The sequence below is a fragment of the Gekko japonicus genome, unplaced genomic scaffold, assembly GCF_001447785.1.
Source record: "Gekko japonicus isolate JY-2015 unplaced genomic scaffold, Gekko_japonicus_V1.1 scaffold144, whole genome shotgun sequence".
In the NCBI taxonomy this organism is placed as follows: Eukaryota; Metazoa; Chordata; class Lepidosauria; order Squamata; family Gekkonidae; genus Gekko; species Gekko japonicus.
The window spans coordinates 552,894-573,675 of record NW_015162478.1 but is presented as its reverse complement, the minus strand read 5'-3'; the positions used below and the strand labels follow the sequence as shown (position 1 = coordinate 573,675).

At 46.2% G+C, this 20,782-nt stretch overlaps 1 protein-coding gene across 1 annotated transcript in view; it reads right to left on the bottom strand.

The window, feature by feature from the left end:
- Positions 1-20,415, bottom strand: part of SLC12A4 (solute carrier family 12 (potassium/chloride transporter), member 4) — an 83,370-nt gene extending 62,955 nt beyond the window's left edge. Inside the window, exon 1 of the mRNA XM_015405820.1 lies at positions 20,194-20,415. Within this exon, the coding sequence (XP_015261306.1) occupies positions 20,194-20,341 (148 nt within the window). The 5' untranslated portion in view covers positions 20,342-20,415. The remainder of the gene's footprint in view (positions 1-20,193) is intronic.
- Between the last annotated feature and the right edge of the window lie 367 nt (positions 20,416-20,782).

Here is a 20,782-nt window from a genome sequence, read left to right as displayed (position 1 = left end):
TTTTTATTTCCCCCTTCCTCTAAGAAGCTCTGGGTGGCATGCAACACTCTCTCCTCCCTCACTCTGCCCCAACAACCATCTTGTGAGGTAAATAAGGCAGACTGACTGACTGGAACATCCCCCAATCTCTCCCCCCCCCCCATGCATTCTCACATTTGAAGGCAGGACAAAAGCTTTCTCATGGATACACTTGTGCCAAATGGCTTTTTTATGTGAAAGAAAATCCTCATACGTCTCTGACAAGTCTGTTTGCATGGAGCACAGGTTGCAACATTTATGAGCAATATATTTATTTTCAGAAATCCTAACACGTTTTTATTTCCCCCTTCCTCTAAGAAGCTCTGGGCGGCATGCAACATTCTGTCCTCCCTCACTCTGCCCCAAGAACCATCCTGTGAGGTAAATAAGGCAGACTGACTGACCGGCCATACCAAGTTATATCAATGGGCTGGATTCTCCCTACAGCAAGCATGACTACCGATTTTATATGTTTTAACGTGTTTTACATTTTATTGTATTTATTAAAATGTTGTAACCTGCCCTGAGCCCGTTGATGGGTTGGGCGGGATATAAATGTGAAAATCAATAAGGTGAGCTTAACAGATGACTTCCCGGATCCTAGTCCAACCCTCTACCGTTAGGGTCAGCAACTTTCTACAACTGAAGAGCCAAGCAACATCAAAATTCAGAACCAAGAGATCATTTAATGCATACCTGAAATGATACAAATTAACATTAATGATAATTGGTATTTTGCTTCTTTTACTCCGGTTTTCTATCCAATAGGGACCCAAAGCCAGCTCATGTCGTTCTCCTCTCCTCCATTTTCATCCTTACAACAACCTTGTGAGGCAAGTTAGGCTGAGAGTTTGTGACTAGCCCACGGTCACCTAGAAAGCTTCCAGACAGAGTGAGGATTCGAACCTGGATTTCTCAGATCCTAGACCAGTGATGGCAAACCTTTTAGAGACCGCATGCCCAAACTGCGACCCAAAACCCACTTATTTATCGCAATGTGCCAACACGGCAATTTAACCTGAATACTGAGGCTATACTGTAGAAAAAACAACTCATACATTAACTTAAGATGATCCAAACAAAGTAAGGAAAGCAATCCCAAATGTTTTCATTTACTTAAAATTATTTGGCAGAGAATTCGACACTTTAATGATGGTCTGGGCCTGGCTGGGACGATGGCACGCATGCCCACAGAGAGGGCTCTGAGGGCCACCTCTGGCAGAGGAGCCATAGGTTCGCCACCACTGTCCTAGACCCACACACTAACCAATACACCACACAAGGTCTCCTGAAATGCACAACAGCACCCTGCGTAATTGTTTCAGTGCGCTGGCATAAACCTGTGCATGGCTTACATTGGAATTTCTTGCAACTGCTCCCCTCTAAAATTTCCAAGAAGCCCTTTTAGTCCCATAAAAATCTCCGCTTGTCATTCCTTTCACATTGTAGTTATTCCAGCACCACCCTTCCTCATCCAATAGAACTTAACTTAAAGATTTCATTTTCTTATTTGGTTGAGTACTGAACCCACATTTGGCTCTGGCGCCAAAGGCTACAGACTCCCCCTGCTCCACCCACTGCATCACACTGCCTGTCACTTATTAAAACAACCCACCATGTGGGTGTGCAAATATCCTTGACTTCACCACTAAGAAATCCATCTCTTTCAATTATATGTGCATTTTGCTTTCCCAACAAGAAATCACTTTGGTGGTGGTATATGACCAATGCCAGACAGAATTTGGGTCACAAAAACCATCAAGTAAAATGGGTACCCTCCATGCAACAATCAGTCATATCACACACGGTGCGATGCTGTCCAGAATGGCCTACGTGCTCTGTGGATTTCAGTCAGGGTTCAAATCTGGAGATGGAGAATGCAAAGCAGGGCATATATAGTAATGAAGGATTTCTTCCAAAACCTATTGAACTTTAAGGAAGAATTGAGAAGCAGTATGACCCTCTCCTCCATTTTCATCCTTACAACAACCCTGTGAGGCAAGTTAGGCTGTGAGTTTGTGACTGCCCCACGGTCACCTAGAAAGCTTCCATGACAGAGTGAGGATTCGAACCTGAATTTCTCAGATCCTCGACCCACACGCTAACCAGTACACCACACAAGGTCTCCTGAAATGCACAACAGCACCCTGCGTAATTGTTTCAGTGCGCTGGCATAAATCTGTGCATGGCTTACATTGGCATTTCTTGCAACTGCTCCCCTCTAACATTTCCAAGAAGCCCCTTTAGTCCCATAAAAATCTCCGCTTGTCATTCCTTTCACATTGTAGTTATTCCAGCACCACCCTTCCTCATCCAATAGAACTTAACTTAAAGATTTCATTTTCTTATTTGGTTGAGTACTGAACCCACATTTGGCTCTGGCGCCAAAGGCTACAGACTCCCCCTGCTCCACCCACTGCATCACACTGCCTGTCACTTATTAAAACAACCCACCATGTGGGCTAGCAAATATCCTTGACTTCACCACTAAGAAATCCATCTCTTTCAATTATATGTGCATTTTGCTTTCCCAACAAGAAATCACTTTGGTGGTGGTATATGATCAATGCCAGACAGAATTTGGGTCACAAAAACCATCAAGTAAAATGGGTACCCTCCATGCAACAATCAGTCATATCACACACGGTGCGATGCTGTCCAGAATGGCCTACGTGCTCTGTGGATTTCAGTCAGGGTTCAAATCTGGAGATGGAGAATGCAAAGCAGGGCATATATAGTAATGAAGGATTTCTTCCAAAACCTATTGAACTTCAGAAAGAAAGAAAGAAAGAAAGAAAGAAAGAAAGAAAGAAAGAAAGAAAGAAAGAAAGAAAGAAAGAAATTTTTGTTACTTAGTCTATTCCCCAGATAAACAGCTGCACCAAGTCAAGTGAGTAACTCTGCAACCCACCCATGCCAGCGGGACTGGCCCTGTCTAGTGGTGCAAACTAATCTAGACCTGAACGAAACATTTTGATAAAATTGAAATGCCCGTACCAAACCTTTCCAATTCCTCGCAGGAGTCCTCTACTAGGAAAGCACTTACCGTTACTTCCTTTTAGGTTACTGTTCTGCTGAGCATCCCCCATCCCGCTACATCCAGTTATCAAGCAAATACTAAGCACACAGCCTCAAACAACAAGCAAACTCGGGAGACGGCTTTTATGCCCAACTGCATTTTGCCAGCCAGCAAGACTGCAGAATGTCTTAATCTCCCCTTAGCATGGGGTTTCATCACCGCGAACAGCCAAAACTTAAGCTGTTCATTAAAAAGTAATCAGATAACTTTGGGAGAGAGGAAGGGGCAGAGCTGGGGCAGAGCTAGATGGTGGTACTACTGGGGGAACGCCAGCATGACTGTGAGGTGTGGGGACCGACGGCTGGACCAGCAGGCCAAAGGTTCGAATGTCACCTCTGCCATAAACTGCCATAAATGCAGATGCACATCACCTTCCCCAGAATTTCTGTTTTTAAAAGGAGAGAGAGCTGAGGGCCTTCAACTTTCCCCCCAGGATTATTTCTACTCAGGATTACAGAAAATCCAAGTTGCTGTTCCAGCAGCCCAGAGAAAAGATGCCGCCATATCACTGCACCAGCAGGTGGGAAAGTGACAGGGGAGGAGGTTGGGGGACTCATGAGCTGGAACAAGGCAGACAAGGAAAGGATTGAATACTTTCTTCCCAGCTGCCAGCCTCCACCTCCATTTTCAGCCTCCCACAGCAGCTTTTTAGTCATATCCTTGCTTGCTGTCACCCCCCCCCCCCCCTCAGGCCACAGCCAACTTATGGAGACTCCATATGGGGTTTTCAAGGCAAGAGACAAATGGAGGTGGTTTGCCGTTCCCTTCCTTTGCATAGCGACCCTGGGTTTCCCTGGTGGTCTCCCATCTAAGTGCTAACCAGCGCTAACCATGCTTAGCTTCTGAGATGATGATGATGATGAAGAAGAAGAGATTGGATTTATACCCCACCCTTCACTACCCGAAGGAGTCTCCGAGTGGCTTACAATCTCTTTTCCCTTCCCTTCCCCACAACAGACACCCTGTGTGAAGTAGGTGGGGTTGAGAGTAGTGTTCCCTCTAAGCTGAGTTAGTGAGAGCCAGCTCACAGTTTTTTAGCCTCCGGCTCACACATTTTTGTCCTAGCTCAGAAAGGAGGGCTCCAGAGTAAACTCATTTATGCAGCAGCCATGTTGCTTGCTCAGAACTTTAATGCCCATAGCTCACAAAGTAGAGTTTTTGCTCACAAGACTCCACAGCTTAGAGGGAACATCGGCTGAAAGAGCTCTTTGGAGGAAAGCTCCTGAGAGAACTCTGAAAGAACTTATGACTGACCCAAGGTCACGCCAGCAGCTGCATGTGAAGGAGTGGGGAATCAGATCCAGTTCTCCGTGGTCCTAGAGCAAACTGGCTCTCTGAGGAGAGCCAACTAGCCTGGGCTATCCAGGTCAGGGCTGCTATCACTTGCAGCTGTGCTTTTCAACTGGATGCTAGCTACACAGATGTCCTTTAAAGAGAGCTCATTAAACAAGCAGAAAGGGAGGCAGTTTATGCCTTTGAGAGCTCAGGAAACCTAACTGCAGAGCGGTGAAATCCCAGAAAAGCCAAGGGTTGCAAAGGTTGCATCTTCCAATATTTCCAACAATAAAACACTGCACGGCGATGGGGGGGGGGGAATCACCTCTGGACATCTCCTTCCTTCCAGACATCATCTCTACTAGAACATGAAGGATTTTCTAAAATGTGCCATATAGATGCTTAACAGTCTGAATAGACCAGAGAAGTTGGAGACTGGAGTTTATCAGAGCCTGGAAGCTAAGCCAAGTTGGCCACTGTTAGTATCTGGGTGGGAGACAGTTCAGGGCTGTGACACAGAGGCAGGCGACGTCAAACCACCATTTCTTCTCTTGAAACCCCATGAGGAGGTTTGCCGTAAGTGAACGGCAACTTGATAGCACTTAATTATTTTTATATTATACAAATGATGAAGAGAACAGTTAGTGTTGCTTCCTTGAGTTAAAAATGTTTCTATTTGGATGGGGAGAAACAAGAGGAAAGGTATCTGGAACACATTTCCAGGCTTCGATAAAGGGCCCAAATAGCAGGTGCTGAGCACCCTATAATAAGACCATGGCCCTCAAAGACCCGAGTTAGATTTCCAAAATGTACAATTAAAAAATGAGGCTCTTTTGGGCAAGTCAGGAAGAGTAACGGTAACTAACAATTCTATTTTGACTGCATATGGCTTTTAGCCATAGGGTTGCCAGCCTCCAGGTGGGGCCTGGAGCTCTCCCGCTTTTACAACTGATCTCCAGCTGACAGAGATCAGCTGCCCTGGAGAAAAAAAGGCTGCTTTGAAGGGTGGGCTCTATGGCATTGTACCATGCCAAGGCCCCTCCCCTCCCCAAACACCGCCCGTTCCCAGATCCACCCCAAAAGTCTCCAGGTATTTTCCAACCCAGACCTGGCAACCCTAGTTAACCACCTACCTGAGATGACTGGCAGGCTAGGTGACCAATGAGGAAATTGTTTCAGTTTGGTTTCTCCAGACTCCCCTTCTCTCAAGACTCACAAAGCAGGCTCAAGGGTTCCGCCTTACAGCTTGTTTTCAACAGCAGCCTTGGCTGGCCCCAGGATATTTCCCCAGCTGCAACCAGCCTCCCACATAGCTGAGTTGAGGGAAGAGCTACATCAGCTGACAGGGCTTCCTCCAACGGCCTGAACTCTGGTGCCCAGCAATCCAACTCCTCTATGTGGCTCTTTTTCTTTTTATATTGGCACACCATACAAAAGCATTTCCAGACGAAGCATCCATTTTGGATTATCTCTGCTACTCAGCCAGTGCCTCTCTAATTCTGTAACAGCTAAGTGAGGGCATCAAGTACTCACATTCTTACAAACGAGTTAGGCATATTTACAAATCCCGAAAAGTTAAAACAAACATTCCCAAGTAACAAGCTGAAAAGTCCAGTTCTGCTGGGGTAGCTGCAATCACCCATCAGGTTCAGTGCTAGCTATGCTACTGAGTTTATGCCATCCTGACTCTGCCCCCAACAAAGGAGTTCCTTCAAAAATGCCCCAATCTACAAGACAGCCCTGGCTCCAGTCAGTGTTTTTAAAAATGAAAGGTTTCAAAAGCACAAAAAGAAGCATTTCTGGAGATCAATAAGCATTCACACACACACACACACATACAGACTGGGATGCCAGGGCCAATGCTTCCTTGGGAGCAAAAATTCTACTTTGTGAGCTACTGGCATTAAAGCTCTGATGAGCAATTTGGCTACTGAATAAATTTGTTTGCTTTGGAGCCATCCTTCCTGAGCTAAGACAAAAATCTGTGAGCTGGAGGCTAAAAAAACTGTGAGCTAGCTCACACTAACTCAGCTTAGAGGGAACACTGGCCAAGTTCCCCCCTGGCCACCAGCAGGGGATGGAGGTTGTGGGGTTGCCAGATCCAGGTTGGGAAACTCCTGGAGATTTGGGGATGGAGCCTGGGGAGGACAGGGATCTCAATGGGGTGCTATCCCACAGAGTCCACCCTCCAAAGCATCCATTTTGTCCAGGGAAACCGTTCTCTGTATTCTGGAGATGAGCTGTAATTCCAGGCTATCCCCAGGTCCCACCTGGAGGCTGGCAACCCTAATTCGTTATGACACCTTTTCAGCGTCTTTGCTAGGTAACAGCTCCCAAGCAGGTGTCTGAGCTACCAACTGCTGAATAGAGCAAGGTGAGTGTCAGAATCAGAGGCTCTGCCTCCACAGGTTTGAGATCCCATCTAGGCTTCTGTGTGCAATTTGTAGCTTTGATGGGGTTGGATACAATCAGCTTTTCTGCTGTGACCAAGGAAGAAAGTGTTCCTTTTGATCACCTCAATAGGGCGTGCTGCATAGCCGGGGACTTTCATGGACAAGAGCTGGCTGGATCCAACCCATTTTTGTAGGGTGCAGACCATGCATCTAGATCTGAGATACATTGTATGTAGCCCTCTGGGAACCTCAAAAATGGTGAACACAGAAGACAGCCATATAATGAATCAGACCATTGGTCCCTCAAGGTCTGTCTCATCCACTTAGACTGGCAGTGGCTCTTCAGAGCCTCAGGTTAGAGGTTTTTCACATCACATCCCACCTGCTTCTTAAAAATAGATGATGCCAGGGTTTGAAACTAGGACCTTCTACATGCCAAGCTGATGCTCTACCACTGAGCCACAGCCCCTCCTCAACCGTCAGCAGACAACTCCAGCACCCCACTTACAACACAATCCCACCCTAATGCTCAGTATGCCCTTTGAACACCTGCATAGTGCTAAAAAATTCTTTAGGGTTTCCTGTCTTTCAACAGCCTCCTCAAAAACCAGGTATCTAAAAAACAAACAAACATTGGGCCAAGAGGAAAGGCATGGTATAAATATTTTAATATATTAATAAATATTTATACTCCACATTTCTCCTCAACAGGGAACCAAAGCAGCTTACTATATCATCTTCCTCTACTCCATTTTATCCTCACAAAAATAATTCTGAGGTAGATTAGGCTGAGAGAGAGTGACGGACCCAAGGTTACCTCAGAGAGCTTCCAGGGCAGAGCAGGGATTCAAACCTGGGTCTCCTGCATCTTAGTCTGACACACTAAGCACTCCACCACACTGGCTCTCTTACCCTTCAGGGAAGGGACTTGTGGTTTAGTGGACTTTCCCCCCAGAAAAATAATTATGTTTACATGAAGCCATCTATTTTTGAATGTTTACATACATCCATTTACAGGTGTTTTCTCACCTGGAAAAGCCCAGCTATGTTTCTGACAGAGAAAGCTGAAGAGAGTTGTTTGTTATAACAGTTGAGTCATCAGAAAAGTCCGGCCTCCGCACCTTCCCTGACAGAACCAGCATTACTGGAGATTTCTAAAAAGGCGTCAAAACACGTCTGCTCCTTCTCCTCTGAAGCTGGCGTTACTCGTCATCCTTTGAGGCAAAAACAGCAACAGCTGCCTCAGAGGAGCATTTTAATCAAGGGTGCATTTCTCCAATTATAAAAATGACATGAAAGGGGAAATCTGCCAACACCTGATAAGTCAGAAGAGCTTTATGGGGGAAAGCTACGCTTCCAGGCCACCTTCATAGCAAACACGACCGTTGAGATAAAAAATTTCTTTCTGATGAAAGTCCAACCCCCCTTTTTCATATTCTTCAAGAACTAAAAAGTTCCCTATTACTAGAAACCACAAGTTTTTCAGAAGTCTGTAATTTCCTGTTAGTATAAGAGTCATTGTTTCAGTTTGGGTAGAAAATAAAAGAAGAAACATATCATAACAGAAGTTATTCACTGTCACATTGATTGCTTATTTGCCTCTAAGTGCTACTACCAAGAATCTCCAGTCGTTCAGCTGTTTGTTTGTTTTTACTGCCCTGCTGCAGTTTAGAGGTTTGATTTTTATATTACCAATTCCTACAGCTTGCATAGGATGGCAAAGAGCCCTTTTTTAATCTTCAGATAGTTTGCCAATCTTTTCGCTGTGTTGATGCTATTCCTCTGGAAGTCATTCCTTACCAGACGGTTAGAAGTATAAAAATCAACTCAACACAAAGTCCCAAGGAAATCATTAAGGCTTTTGAGAACTTTTATAAAAATTTATATAAGAAAAAGACCACAATAGAGTCTCAGGAGACAACTAGTCTACCCTTGGAGAAAAAAGGGAAAGAAGCACTAGAGGGCGAGATTACAGTTCAGGAAATAAGAGATGTAATAAAATAACTTTAAAAAGGCAAATCGCCAGGGCTAGATGGTTTTACAGGCGAATGCTACAAAGAAATGATAGAGATTATAACACCCGAATTGCAGGTAGTATTTAATGAAATTTTGAAAGGGAAGAAGGTCCCCGAGACATGGAGGGAAACAGAAATAATATTGATACTAAAACCTCAGAAGGATCCAGAAGAAGTAGGTTTGTACAGACCTATAAGCCTCCTAAATCAAGACTACAAGATCTTTGCCAAAATACTGGCAAATAGACTAAAGAAAGCCATTCCGACAATCATAAAAGGGGATCAATATGGGTTCATTAAAGGTAGAAATATAGCACACCCCATTAGAAATATTCTAAATGTCTTATACCATGGCCAACAAAAGAAAATAGGACTACTAAAATTGGATGTGTATAAAGCCTTTGACACTCTTTCACATGAATATTTATGGCAAATAATGAAGAAAATAGGGATAGGGAAAGGGTTCTTACAGGCAATTCAGGAGACATATAAAGGAGGGAAGGCGAAAGTAAGAGTAAACAATGAACACTCACAAGCATTTCCCATACAAGGAGGAGTAAGACAAGGATGCCCACTATCCCCACTTATATTCATAATAGCAATAGAACAATTAGCGGAACGGATTAGAAATTCGGAAAGAATAGAAGGCTATAAGATAGGCAATGAAGAAATGAAGCTCAATTTATTTGCTGATGATATAATAGTAACCATGACAAACCCTAAAGAAGGAGGTAAAGAGGTTGAGATTATCCTAGAAAGCTTTGAAAAGTGTTCAGGGCTAGGAGTTAACATGGCAAAATCAGAAATCATATATCTTAATGTAAATAGAGAAGAAAGGCAGGAGTTAAATAGGAGCACGAACATAGGAATGGGTGTTAAGAAATTTAAATACTTAGGTATAGTTTTGCAAAAAATATTGACAAAATGATAAGGGATAATTATGAAAAATATGGGAAAAAATAGAGAGGGATATGAAAAGATGGAAATATAAAACACTAGAGATATCATCTAGAATAAGAAGTGTTAAAAAGTTCTGTGTACCAAAGTTAACGTACCTATTCCAAACACTGCCACTGGGATCGATGAAAAATTTTTTTTGAACAATGGAACAGAGTATTAAAAGAGTGGATATTCAACAGCAAAAAATTTAGGTTTCATAAGAGAATAATATATAGTCATAAATCAGAATTAGGATGGGGAATCCCAGACCTAAACAACTATTATGAAGCTTTTCAGCTTAAACCATTATTAGAAATAGGCGAGGAAAAGGTATAGAAGTGGGTGAATTTTGAGAACGAAATCTATAGTAATATAGGTAGATTTGGCATTTTCTCTATAGTAACGACAAAGGACTTAAAACTAACATTAGGCCCTAGAAGAGCATTTGGAAATTTGGAAGAAATGGCAACCCTATTGGCTAGGGAAAGTCTCAAGATGGGCTCCCCTCGAAACTATCAACAAGGAAGTGCAAGAAATTAAATGGTGGGAAATGCTAAAAATTAAAGGCTATTATAGAGTGGGCGATATGTTTAGTGGTGGAAATCTAAAACCCTTACAGGAAATAACAGAAGAGATAGGCAAAAAATAATGGTTAAAAATAGCAGGGCTATATAAGACAGTTAAAATGATCAGTGAAAAGGAAGACCTCTGGACAGACGCACCAATGGAAGTATTATACAAAGAAAAAGGGAATGGTAGGAAAAATATATAGAAAGATGTTAACAAATAAAGATAAAATAACAGAATACTTACAAAAGAGATGGAGCCACGAAGGTCAGATAACAGAAAGGATGGTCGATAAAATTATGAAAGGAGTGGAAGATATCAAAGTAACCAGGTTTAAAGAACTTGAATATAAATTCCTTAGAAAATGGTATAAGACACCAGCACAGCTAGCTAATATGATCCCAGGATTGAGTTTGGTGTGCTGGCACTGTAAACAGTCTAAAGGTTGGTATGCACACATGTGTTGGGAATGTGCAAAAGTAAAGTCATTCTGGAGGGAAATTGTTGAAATTATTAGAAAAGTATGCAACATAACATTAACTATAGACTTTAATCTAATGTTGTTAAGTACAATAGGAAGCCCGTTACAGGATAGGACTACTCAAAATTTAGTTAAGGCTATGCTACTGGCGGGAAAGGCGGTTATAGCTCTAGGTTGGAAAGACAAAAGTAAATGGACAATAGAAATTTGGCACAACTATTTGTTTGACTTTATACAGTCAGATATCGTGGCGTCAACCAACAAGGGAACAACATGGGAAGAAAAATCCACGGAAATTAAGACCAGATGGAAGACCTACCTAGATTGGATACTGAAAGAAAAAAGAAAAGACATTCAGTGGGAAATTAAGATTTTGTGCCCATGGCTGGGGTGAAAAGATTAAGATTAAAAGGGAGGGAGGGAGGGGTGAAATTGTATATAGCTACAAATATTTGATGTAACAGACTGAACAAACAGGGACTCCATGAATAAACCTGAGCATGCTCACAGCTGTAACACGGAGGTATAGAAGAAAAAGCAGAACGTGCTGTTGGGTTATGACCAACTCATAGCGACCCCAACCGTGGGGTGTTCAAGGCAAGAGACGTGCAGAGGTGGTTTGCCATTGCCTTCCTCTGCATAGCAAACTTGGTCTTCCTTGGTGTTCATCACCCAGTCCAAGTACTGACCGTGGTCAGCCCTGCTTAGCTCCCAAGTCCTGATGAGCTCAGGTCACACTAGGCCATGCAGGTTGCTAACTTTGAATAAGAGTAGAGCACACTGCTACCTTTGAAGTATAGTAGTGGATCACACTGTCCTCCAGACCTCTGGGAGCTCCTGTATTTCTTAGTCTGAACTTTGGCATTCATTCTCCCCCCTCATATCACCTTCTCTCACTGTTATTGGAATCGTATTGCTTTGTGACACACACAAAAAATGCAACCAGCACTGACCATACTCTGTGCATGCACAAGAGCCTCACACACAGAGATTCTCCCCTTCCCCCAGATCTTTGCAATTGTTTCATTGGCTGCTGATTATTTTAATTATTTATTTATCTGATTTATACCCCACCCTCCCTGCTTTATGGCGGCTCAGGGCGGCTTACAATGGTAAATACGGTACAGTTTATTTATTTATTTTATATATTTATACTTTAGATTTCTATACCGCTCCAAACCCCGAAGGGTCTCTGAGCGGTTTACACAGTTCTGAATTATCCCTAACTAAGGCCACATGTTTACAGAGGTCGGGGCTAACTATCGGCACCCAGGTGGCAGGGCTCGCTGTTCTCGGCTTTTTCCCGGGCGGTCTTTTTCGGGCGTCGGTGTTCCGATGTTCCTGGTGTCTCCGGTGTCTGGCGAGGTCTTTTCGGTCCGGCGGCTTTCTTTCTAGGCGGGCTCCTCTAGTGCGTGGGACGTGTCGACTTACAGCCCAGCTAACGTCCGATCCGGCTCCGCTGCACCTGTGCACGTCACCACGTCCTCCTATGGCTCTGCCTCCGTCTCTGCCTCCATCACTCTGCTACCTCGCTCCGTCGATCTGATGCCTCGCCATTCCACCGTCGCCACCATTTTTCGCCGCTGCTGCTTTAATGCTCCTGCCGCACACCCCCATATGGGGGAGGGTGCCCCCTGCCACCTAAGGGCAGGTACCCATTAATCTACTCGCAATATTTACTTGCTTTCGAACCGCTGGGTGGGCGGTTTAAAATCACATTAAATCATCTAAAAACAGTTCAACAGTAAACAATCATGATTTATAAAGTGCTGCATAATAAATAGTTCGTTGTTATAAGATGGCGTTCTGGTTCAATTTGAAGTATGGGCTGGTTACTTACAAAGCCCTCCCAAGGGCCTAAGACCTTTACAACTACGGGATGGCCTGTCCCATTATGCTCCACTGAGTCAGCTCCACTCATCTGAGTAGGGTCTCTTGAAGACCCTCGCCAGTAGACAAGTGTGTGAACCTATTACGGCCTTCTCAGCTGTAGTGCCTACCTGGTGGGACTACTCACCAGTCCGCTTGCCCTGGAGGGCCCAGGCTAGCCTGAGCTTGTCAGATCACAGAAACTAAGCAGGGTCAGCCTTAGTTAATACTTTGATGGGAGACCACCCGGGAATACCAGGGTCATTACACAGAGACAGGCAATGGCAAACCACCTCTGTTGCCTTGAAAACCCCACAGGGTCACCACAAGTCAGCTGTAACTCAACAGTAACCTTACACACAATTTATGGCTATGCCATGAAAAGGTTCAACTGCTCATTCCCCACACATCCAGTCGCTATTAAAGGGACAGCGGCCACTCTGCTCACCTGAGAAAGTTAGGGAAACAACCCCTCCCCCTGTGCTTCTGTCCTTCCTGACTATGTAAAACTGAACTTATGTTAGGAGAAATTTGCAATTAAAACAAAAGAACAAGAAATTATGTTAGAAGAGATGACTCTGCGAACTGACTTACTTTTTATCTTATTTTCCAGACAGTTTTTGTTATTTACTGGTTTTAAATATTGTGTTCTATGGTCATCTAACAGTTTTAAATAGCTTAAGCAAACTGCCTTAACGTTGTTTGAAAATACAGGCATATAAACTTTGTAAGCAAACAAACAGAAACTTGTTCTCCAATTCGACATATGCCCGAAGGCACCATTTCAGCAAAAAGACGGCCTGGGCATGTCTCCCATAGTGCCCGCCCCAATCAGCCTACCTCCTCTACTTGGCAAGGCACATACATGATGCAGGTACAACTGAGGCAAAGATTAATACCACCTGCAAACAAAAGGTTAAGTGAAAACACACCCAGATCCGCTGGTGCTTGAAGATCTAGCAAGCTTAAACACAGCCTCATCTGACTTCAGGAACTGCCTATACAGCAATGGAGAGAATACTTTCCGGAAAAAGGACTCTCAATTAATTGCTAAGAAACACATGTCCAAAATGCACAGATGTTCCACATCTGAGCCAGTCTCCTGCATCTTCACCAGCCAACAGCTGGCTACAAACACTCCATAACTGCCATAGAACATTCAAAGCCTTGGTAGTCTGTACCCACAAATGTGATTGGCTCAGACTGAGTGAGCATCTTTTTGGGTGCTCTGGTGGACGGATTGCCTGCCCAAAGTCCTGTGCATCATGTGCACACGCTTGACAGTGCTGGCAGTAACTAGGACATTATGGGAAGTACCAGCAGACATACCAGACAATGCCACAACGCCACGTCTGCTCCAGTGCATTTTAATCCCATCTCTCTTCCAAGCAGCTCAAGGTTTGTCTTTCCCCTCACAACCAACCCTGTGAAGTTAGGTAGGTGGGGAAAGGAAGAGGTGAAGAGAGGGGGAGGGGGGAGAGAGGGGAGATGAAGAATTGAGGTGGGTTGAACATATGAAGCTGTCTTCTACTGAATAAGACCATTGGTCTATCAAGGTTGGTATTGCCAACTCTGGTAGCGGCTCTCCAGGGTCTCAGGCGGAGGTCTTTGACATCACCTAACCCCTTTAACTGGAGATGCTGGAGACTGACCCTGGGACTTTCTGCATGCTCTGCCACTGAGCCACAGGCCCAACTGGGAACATGTATCGATGGATCCTTGCTGTCTCAGGATTTTACCTATCATGGCTACAACTGGCAGCTATGCCTGCTGAGCCTGCACATGTGCAAAACGTCCATGCCTGGCGCGATGCCCAGCAAAGCGTGGTTCGTGGAATGAGTTTTTAAATCCCCCCTATGTGATATCTGTGGATGTGTATTTAAAGACAAGCCAAAGGAAACAGAGTAAGCAGCTGAAAAGGAAAAGCAAACAGCAGCATGAGATTAAGGAGTTTAACTTACTTTTTAAAAAAACCGTGTTTACATAGTTTAAAGAAAACGGACTTCTATAAACGTGAATGTCTACTGAACAGTTTTTCCATGCTTTTCTGCCCAATCTGTCTCCTCATCCTGAATGGCTTTTGTACACATGGGTCCCAGGATCCAAAGCCATTGCCCCCTCCAATTTTCCCCCCCTACTGAGCAGAGCAGTTCACATCCTGAGCAGAATATAACTTCATCATAGGCCATAGGCAGTGCAAGACCTTGCATGGTTCCAGACTACTGCTAAGCGAGCGTCCTGTGTTAATGAGCACCTGCTCACCCACACAGCTTAGAGGAAACACTGTCCGTAGCTTAGTCTTCAGAGACACGAAAAGGGGCCCCTCTTTCTTTTGCCAGTAGAAAAGTGGACATGATCCAACCCACACCCCTTAGGACTAGATCCTCTAATTTCTTAGACCTTTGAGCCACACAGTTTGTACAGAAACCTCAGCAAATACAAAAGCAAACCCAGAGCACCCCAAAGTCCAAACGAACACCTGCACTGGTTGTTCTCTGGTGGAGGAAAATCACACCCAGAACTGCACTCGCACTCATTTCAAGCTGGACCAGGGTTATACTTTAAATTTTTTGCCAAGGACTAAAGTACCCCAGAATCGGTATGTGGATGATTTCACAGAACCACAGATACTACACGTTATCCCATCTGATGTGGTTCTTTCAGCATGTGGGACAGATTTTTGGCTTACACAAATCCAGAGGACAGTTATCCGTTGGCTAAATGGAACCTCCATGTTCAGGAGCAGTGTATCTCAAGAGTATTACTGAGAGGTGGCTTTGGCCTCTGTGTCCAGCCTGGGAGTCTCCTGGGTGTACCTGGTTTGCCACTAACCAACCATGATGCTGGATTAGATGGGTGGTTGGTTTGATCCATCAGAGTGTTTCCTCAATAACCCTTGTGATCTCCAGACAAAAAAAGAACCCAGAAAGGCTGGCTGGGAAAGACCTCTCAGCACAAGACTCAGAACCTACTGGACTGAATGAACCAGTCATCTGAAGGTGGTTGACGACGTCCCAATTTATTTATTTCTATTTATTATTTATTAAAGCATTTATACCCTGCCTTTCCTTGTGGTTCAAGGCAGCTGTACCCAACCACGCTATTATTCAGCAGCATGTTATCTCAAATTGTATTTAAAAGAATGAAATGAGAGGATCCCTATCAACACCACCCTATTCAGCAGCATGTTATCTCAAATTGTATTAACAAGAATGAAATGAGAGGCGTTTGAAAAGGGAAGGGCTATAATTCAGTGGTAGAGCTTTCCCAGGTCTCAGGTTGGGGGTCTTCCCTATCACCTACCTTTTTTCCCCTTGCCAACAGGTTGCAACTAACTTATGGAGACCCTGTAGGATTTTAAAGGCCAGAGACATTCAGAGGTGGCTTGCTATTGCGTGCCTCTACAAAGAGGCTCTTCAATTTCTTGGTAGTCTCCCACCTAAACACTAACCAGGGCTAACCCTGTTTAGCTTCTGAGACCAGGATATCCAAGTTAGGGCTATTGCCTACTACTCAATCCTTTTAACAGGAGATGCCGGAGATTGAACCCGGGACCTTCTGCATGCAAACCAGTTACTCTACCAGTGAGTCACAGCCCTTTAAAAAAGCTGCCTTATCCTGAGGCAAAACCACTGGTGTCATCAAGACCAGCATTGCCTGCTCTGACTGGCAGCTGCTCTCCAAGGTCTCAAAGAGAGGTCTTTCACATCACCTACCACCTGAGCCTTTTAGCTGAAAATGCTGGGGCCAGAACCTGGGACCTTTGGGATGCCAAGGAGATCTTCCACTGCTTTGCTACAGCCCAAACCCTCCCTGGATGTCTGCTGACATCCTCCCTACTGGGGGGAGGGCTGAGAGGGGATAGGAAGCATAGAAATCAAGATTCACACACGGGCACCACATTTGTTACTTCCACCTGGAATGCTAACTACAGTTTGTTGCAGATGTTTTGAATGCAGCCCAGGCGAAGCTCAGCAATCAGCGCAGCTTCTGTGCCGAACCTTCCACGTACTGGTAGAATGGAAAATGCCGTCATGTTGCAGCCAACTTTTGGCAACTCCATAGCGTTTTCAAGGCAAGAGACGAACAGAGGTGGTTTGCCATCACCTGCCCCTGCACAGCAACCTGGGACTTCCTTGGTGGTCTCCTGTCCAAGTACTAACCAGCCAGCCCTGCTTCGCTTCTGAGACTGGGCTAGCATAGATCCCAGAAAACCTATCTCATCCAAAACCTGGTAGAACTCTCTGTCTAATGAGACCCAGGCCCTGTGGGAACTGGGCCAGTTCCGCAGGGCCCGTAAGACCGAGAAGTTCTGCCAGGCGTCTGGTTGAGAACAGTGGTGACCAGTAAGATCTGCTGGCCCTCCCTCCTTCTTACCCCCTCCTCTATGCTGGCTGCCCCCCAGTTGTCCACCTGAGATGGGTATGAGGGTACCATCTGATTTGATGTACTTAACGAAGGGCTAGGTTTTAATCTGTAACAATTTGGTTTTAAAGTGTAATGTGCAGCTGTACTATTGTACGTTTAGTTGCTGGAAGCCCTGAGCCCTGCTTATGGGGAATGGAGGGGGGCATAAATCAAATGAAGGAATGACTACATAAATAAATAAAGAATTCCTAGAGCTGCATTCCCCTGGAAGAGAAACCCAAATCGCCATTTTAAAAGGAGAAGTTATTTGTCAGCTACCACAATTTAGAACTGCCCTGGGGCACAAATGCATCCCAACCTGCCACGTGCCCATTTCTCTGCAATTAAGGCAGATTTTTCTTGCCTAGAGTCACAGGGATGAACTGCTGAGCCAGCAGCCCAGGGCTCCACCACCCTCTGCCTGCCTGTGAAAAGAACAGCTGGCCATTCTTTCCCAGGATGGACTGTCCCGGACATCAACAGTCCCCCCATTCATGAAAAGTTGAAATGAACTGGCAGGGAGAGTGGAAGACGGGGGGGGGGGGGGGGGGAAAAAAAGGGGGGGGGGGGGGGAGAGAAGAAAAAGAGAGGGTGGAGGAGGAAAACGTGGAAAGATCTACATGCCCTCTGACGCCTGCAGAAATGCCTTTCACATTTATGATTCTCCAAAAGTATTTGGGATTACCCTGGTTTCTAAAGCACCTAAAAAAAGATTTCTAAATTCCCCAAATGTTTAGGCTTGCCAGAATCCCCTCATCTTGTGAGGCGATGTTTGTAAGGAAGATGATACCCAGAAAATTGGTACGGGACAAAGAAATGTGATGTACAGTGCAGGCCACTGGCCCAGGAAGAAACATGGGAGGGCTCAGTTTCTAAAGTGACAAATGCCAGCCTGGAAATAACATCCCCAGAATTTGAACACCCTGATCTTCAATATGTAGAGACTCCAGCTATTCAGCAGTAAGCAAAATGCATTCAGTACCTACTTAGAAGAACCTCTGCCTTTAAATACTTGGCAGGTGCACAGCACTTCCACGTGTGTATTTATTTTACTTTATTTATGCCCCTCTTTTCTCTCCAATGGGGACCTAAACTGGCTTACAACATTCTCCTTTTCTCAGTTTTATCCTCACAAAAACCCTGTGAGGTACATTGAGCTGAGAGTGAGTGACTGGCCCAAGGTCACCCAGCAAGCTTTTGTGGCAGCATGGGGATTTGAACCTTTGCATGCAGAAGGCCCCAGGTTCAATCCCTGTTCTCTCCAATTAAAAGGACCAGGTCATGTGGTGGTGGTGGTGGTGGAGGTGGAAAGTGCCGTCAAGTCACAGCTGACTTATGGTGACCCTGTAGAGTTTTCAAGGCAAGAGACATTCAGAGGTGGTTTGTCACGGCCTTCCCCTGCACAGCAACTCTGGGCTTCCTTGATGGCCTCCCATCCAACTACTAGCAGGGTCGACTCTGCTTAGCTGAGATCTGACGAGATCGGTCTAGCCTGGCCTATCCGAATTAAAAGGAGCAGCTAGTAGGTGATGTGAAAGACCTCCGCCTGGAACTCGGGGGAGCTGCTGCCAGTCTGAGTGGACAATACTGACCTTGATGGATCAAGCGTCTGATTCAGTACAAGGCAATTTCCTTGCGCGTACTATCCTGACCCAAATTGCTCCATACAAGGTGCTATTTGCGTTGCAGCAGAAAATCCAGGCACCGCCATCACACCTGGAGTTTGTCCTTCAGGTATCTGCCCTGTAGAGATCCTCTAGATTCCTACAGAATGGAGGTGGAATGCACCCCAAGGTCTCCCAGTCCAATCCCCCACCACGATAGAGGCAGTGTTCCCTCTAAGCTGAGTTAGTGTGAGCTGGCGCACAGCTGTTTAGCTTCCAGCTCACACATTTTCATCTTAGCTCAGGAAGGGATGGCTCCAGAGCAAACTGATTCATGCAGTAGCCAAATGGCTCGCTCACAACTTTAATGCCAGTAGCTCACAAAGCAGAATTTTTGCTCAGAAGATTCCACAGCTTAGAGGGAGCACTGGACAGAGGACGTCCCATACCACCAACCAACCCACATGCTTGGAATCTGTCTTTTCTTCACCCTTTGTTAACCCTTTAGGACCCTGCTGGGCCATTTTGAGCACTTCACTGCATCCGGATTCCTTTAATAAACTCAGAAGAAGGGATTAAGATGCAGGCAGGTGCTCCCTTTTCTCTCACAATAGAGTTACCCTCTGAGATTGCTCTGGGTACTCAACCGGTACCTCATTCAAACTTTGCTTCTGAGCCCTTTACATCCATTCATGCAAGGAAAGCCTACCAGCAGCTACTAACCATAACAGATGAATGACACCTTTATGTGTATGGGCAGTATACCTCTGGGCACTGGATGCTGGGGGGAATAAGAAGGCTGCTGTATCTTTCCCCCCGCACAGTCAGCCATCTCAAAGGCATCTAGCTGGTGGGAAAAGAAAGCCAGACCTTTGGTCTAAAGCTAACAGGGTATACATAAAACTACAGTCGATGACACCCACAGCTTACCACCTGAGGCCTAGCATCACCATTTCTCAGCTTGCCTCCTAGCAAGGGCTGCCGCTGAAACGCTACACATGCTCAGAAACGTTCATTCCGTGATAGCTCTTACAGCTTACCACCTGAGGCCTAGCATCACCACCATTTCTCGGCTTGCCTCCTTGCAAGGGCTGCCGCTGAAACTCTACACATGCTCATTAACGTTCATTCCGTGATGGCTCTTACTCGGAGTTACTCCAAGCAGTCAGACTAGGGCTGGTTTAAACCTCAACTGACACAAGCTCCACCCCCATCTTGCCTCCCAACTCTGCACATGCTCAGAAACGCTCATTCGCTCGCGTGAACCAGCCCTAGCTTCGGTGCTACCCAGCCCCTCGAACCCACAGGCGGAGTAACACCCCCACCCCACATCGAGCCTCCTTTCGAAAAGAGACACAACACACTGTCTGGGACAGACGGGCTGCTCTTCCCGACAAAGCTGGCACCCCGCCTGGCGCAACGCCGGAATAGCGGGACTTTCCTTCTCTTTAAGAGCGAGCGACGCCCCTTTTCGCGAAGCAGCCGAGACAAAAGGCGAACTTTCCCCGAGCAGGCGGGCGGCTCCGGGCCCCCCGCCCCCACTCACCGTCGGAGCTGACCGTGTCGTAGGCATCGCGCGGGTGCAGCTGCGCCGCGCCGCCGGGCTCGCTGTAGTCCACCCAGCTGAGCCCTTCCAAGTTGTCGTAGTCCGTCCGGTGCTTGTCCTCCACCGGCACCACCGTGAAGTGCGGCATCGCCCCGGCGGCCCCTCCGCCGCCGCCGCCGCCCTCCCTCTCGCCCTGGCCCCCCGCGGTCGGCGGCGCTCGGGCTTCCCCGGGGCGGGCGCTGCACGACGGAGCGAGCGGGAGACGCGCCGCGCAGCCAGGCTGGCATTCCAGCTGCCTTGGGTCACTTCCTTTCAGGAAACCCGGCTCCTCAACTCCACCCATTCCCCCTCCAGGCCCCGCGAGGGGAGCCAGAACGCGCGGCAGAGGCGGGACGGGGAGGAGGCCGCCGTGTGGACAGGGGAGAGGGGGAACTGGGGAAGGAGGAGAAGGCGCCGCCGCCGGCAGGCAGGCCCTTCTCGCTTGGGGGGCGCAAGGATTCTCCGACAGACATTGGGAGAAGGGGGGGGGGTCTGTCTATCTGTCTGATCGTCTCCCTCTGACACGACACCTGCTCAGAAACACTTCTCA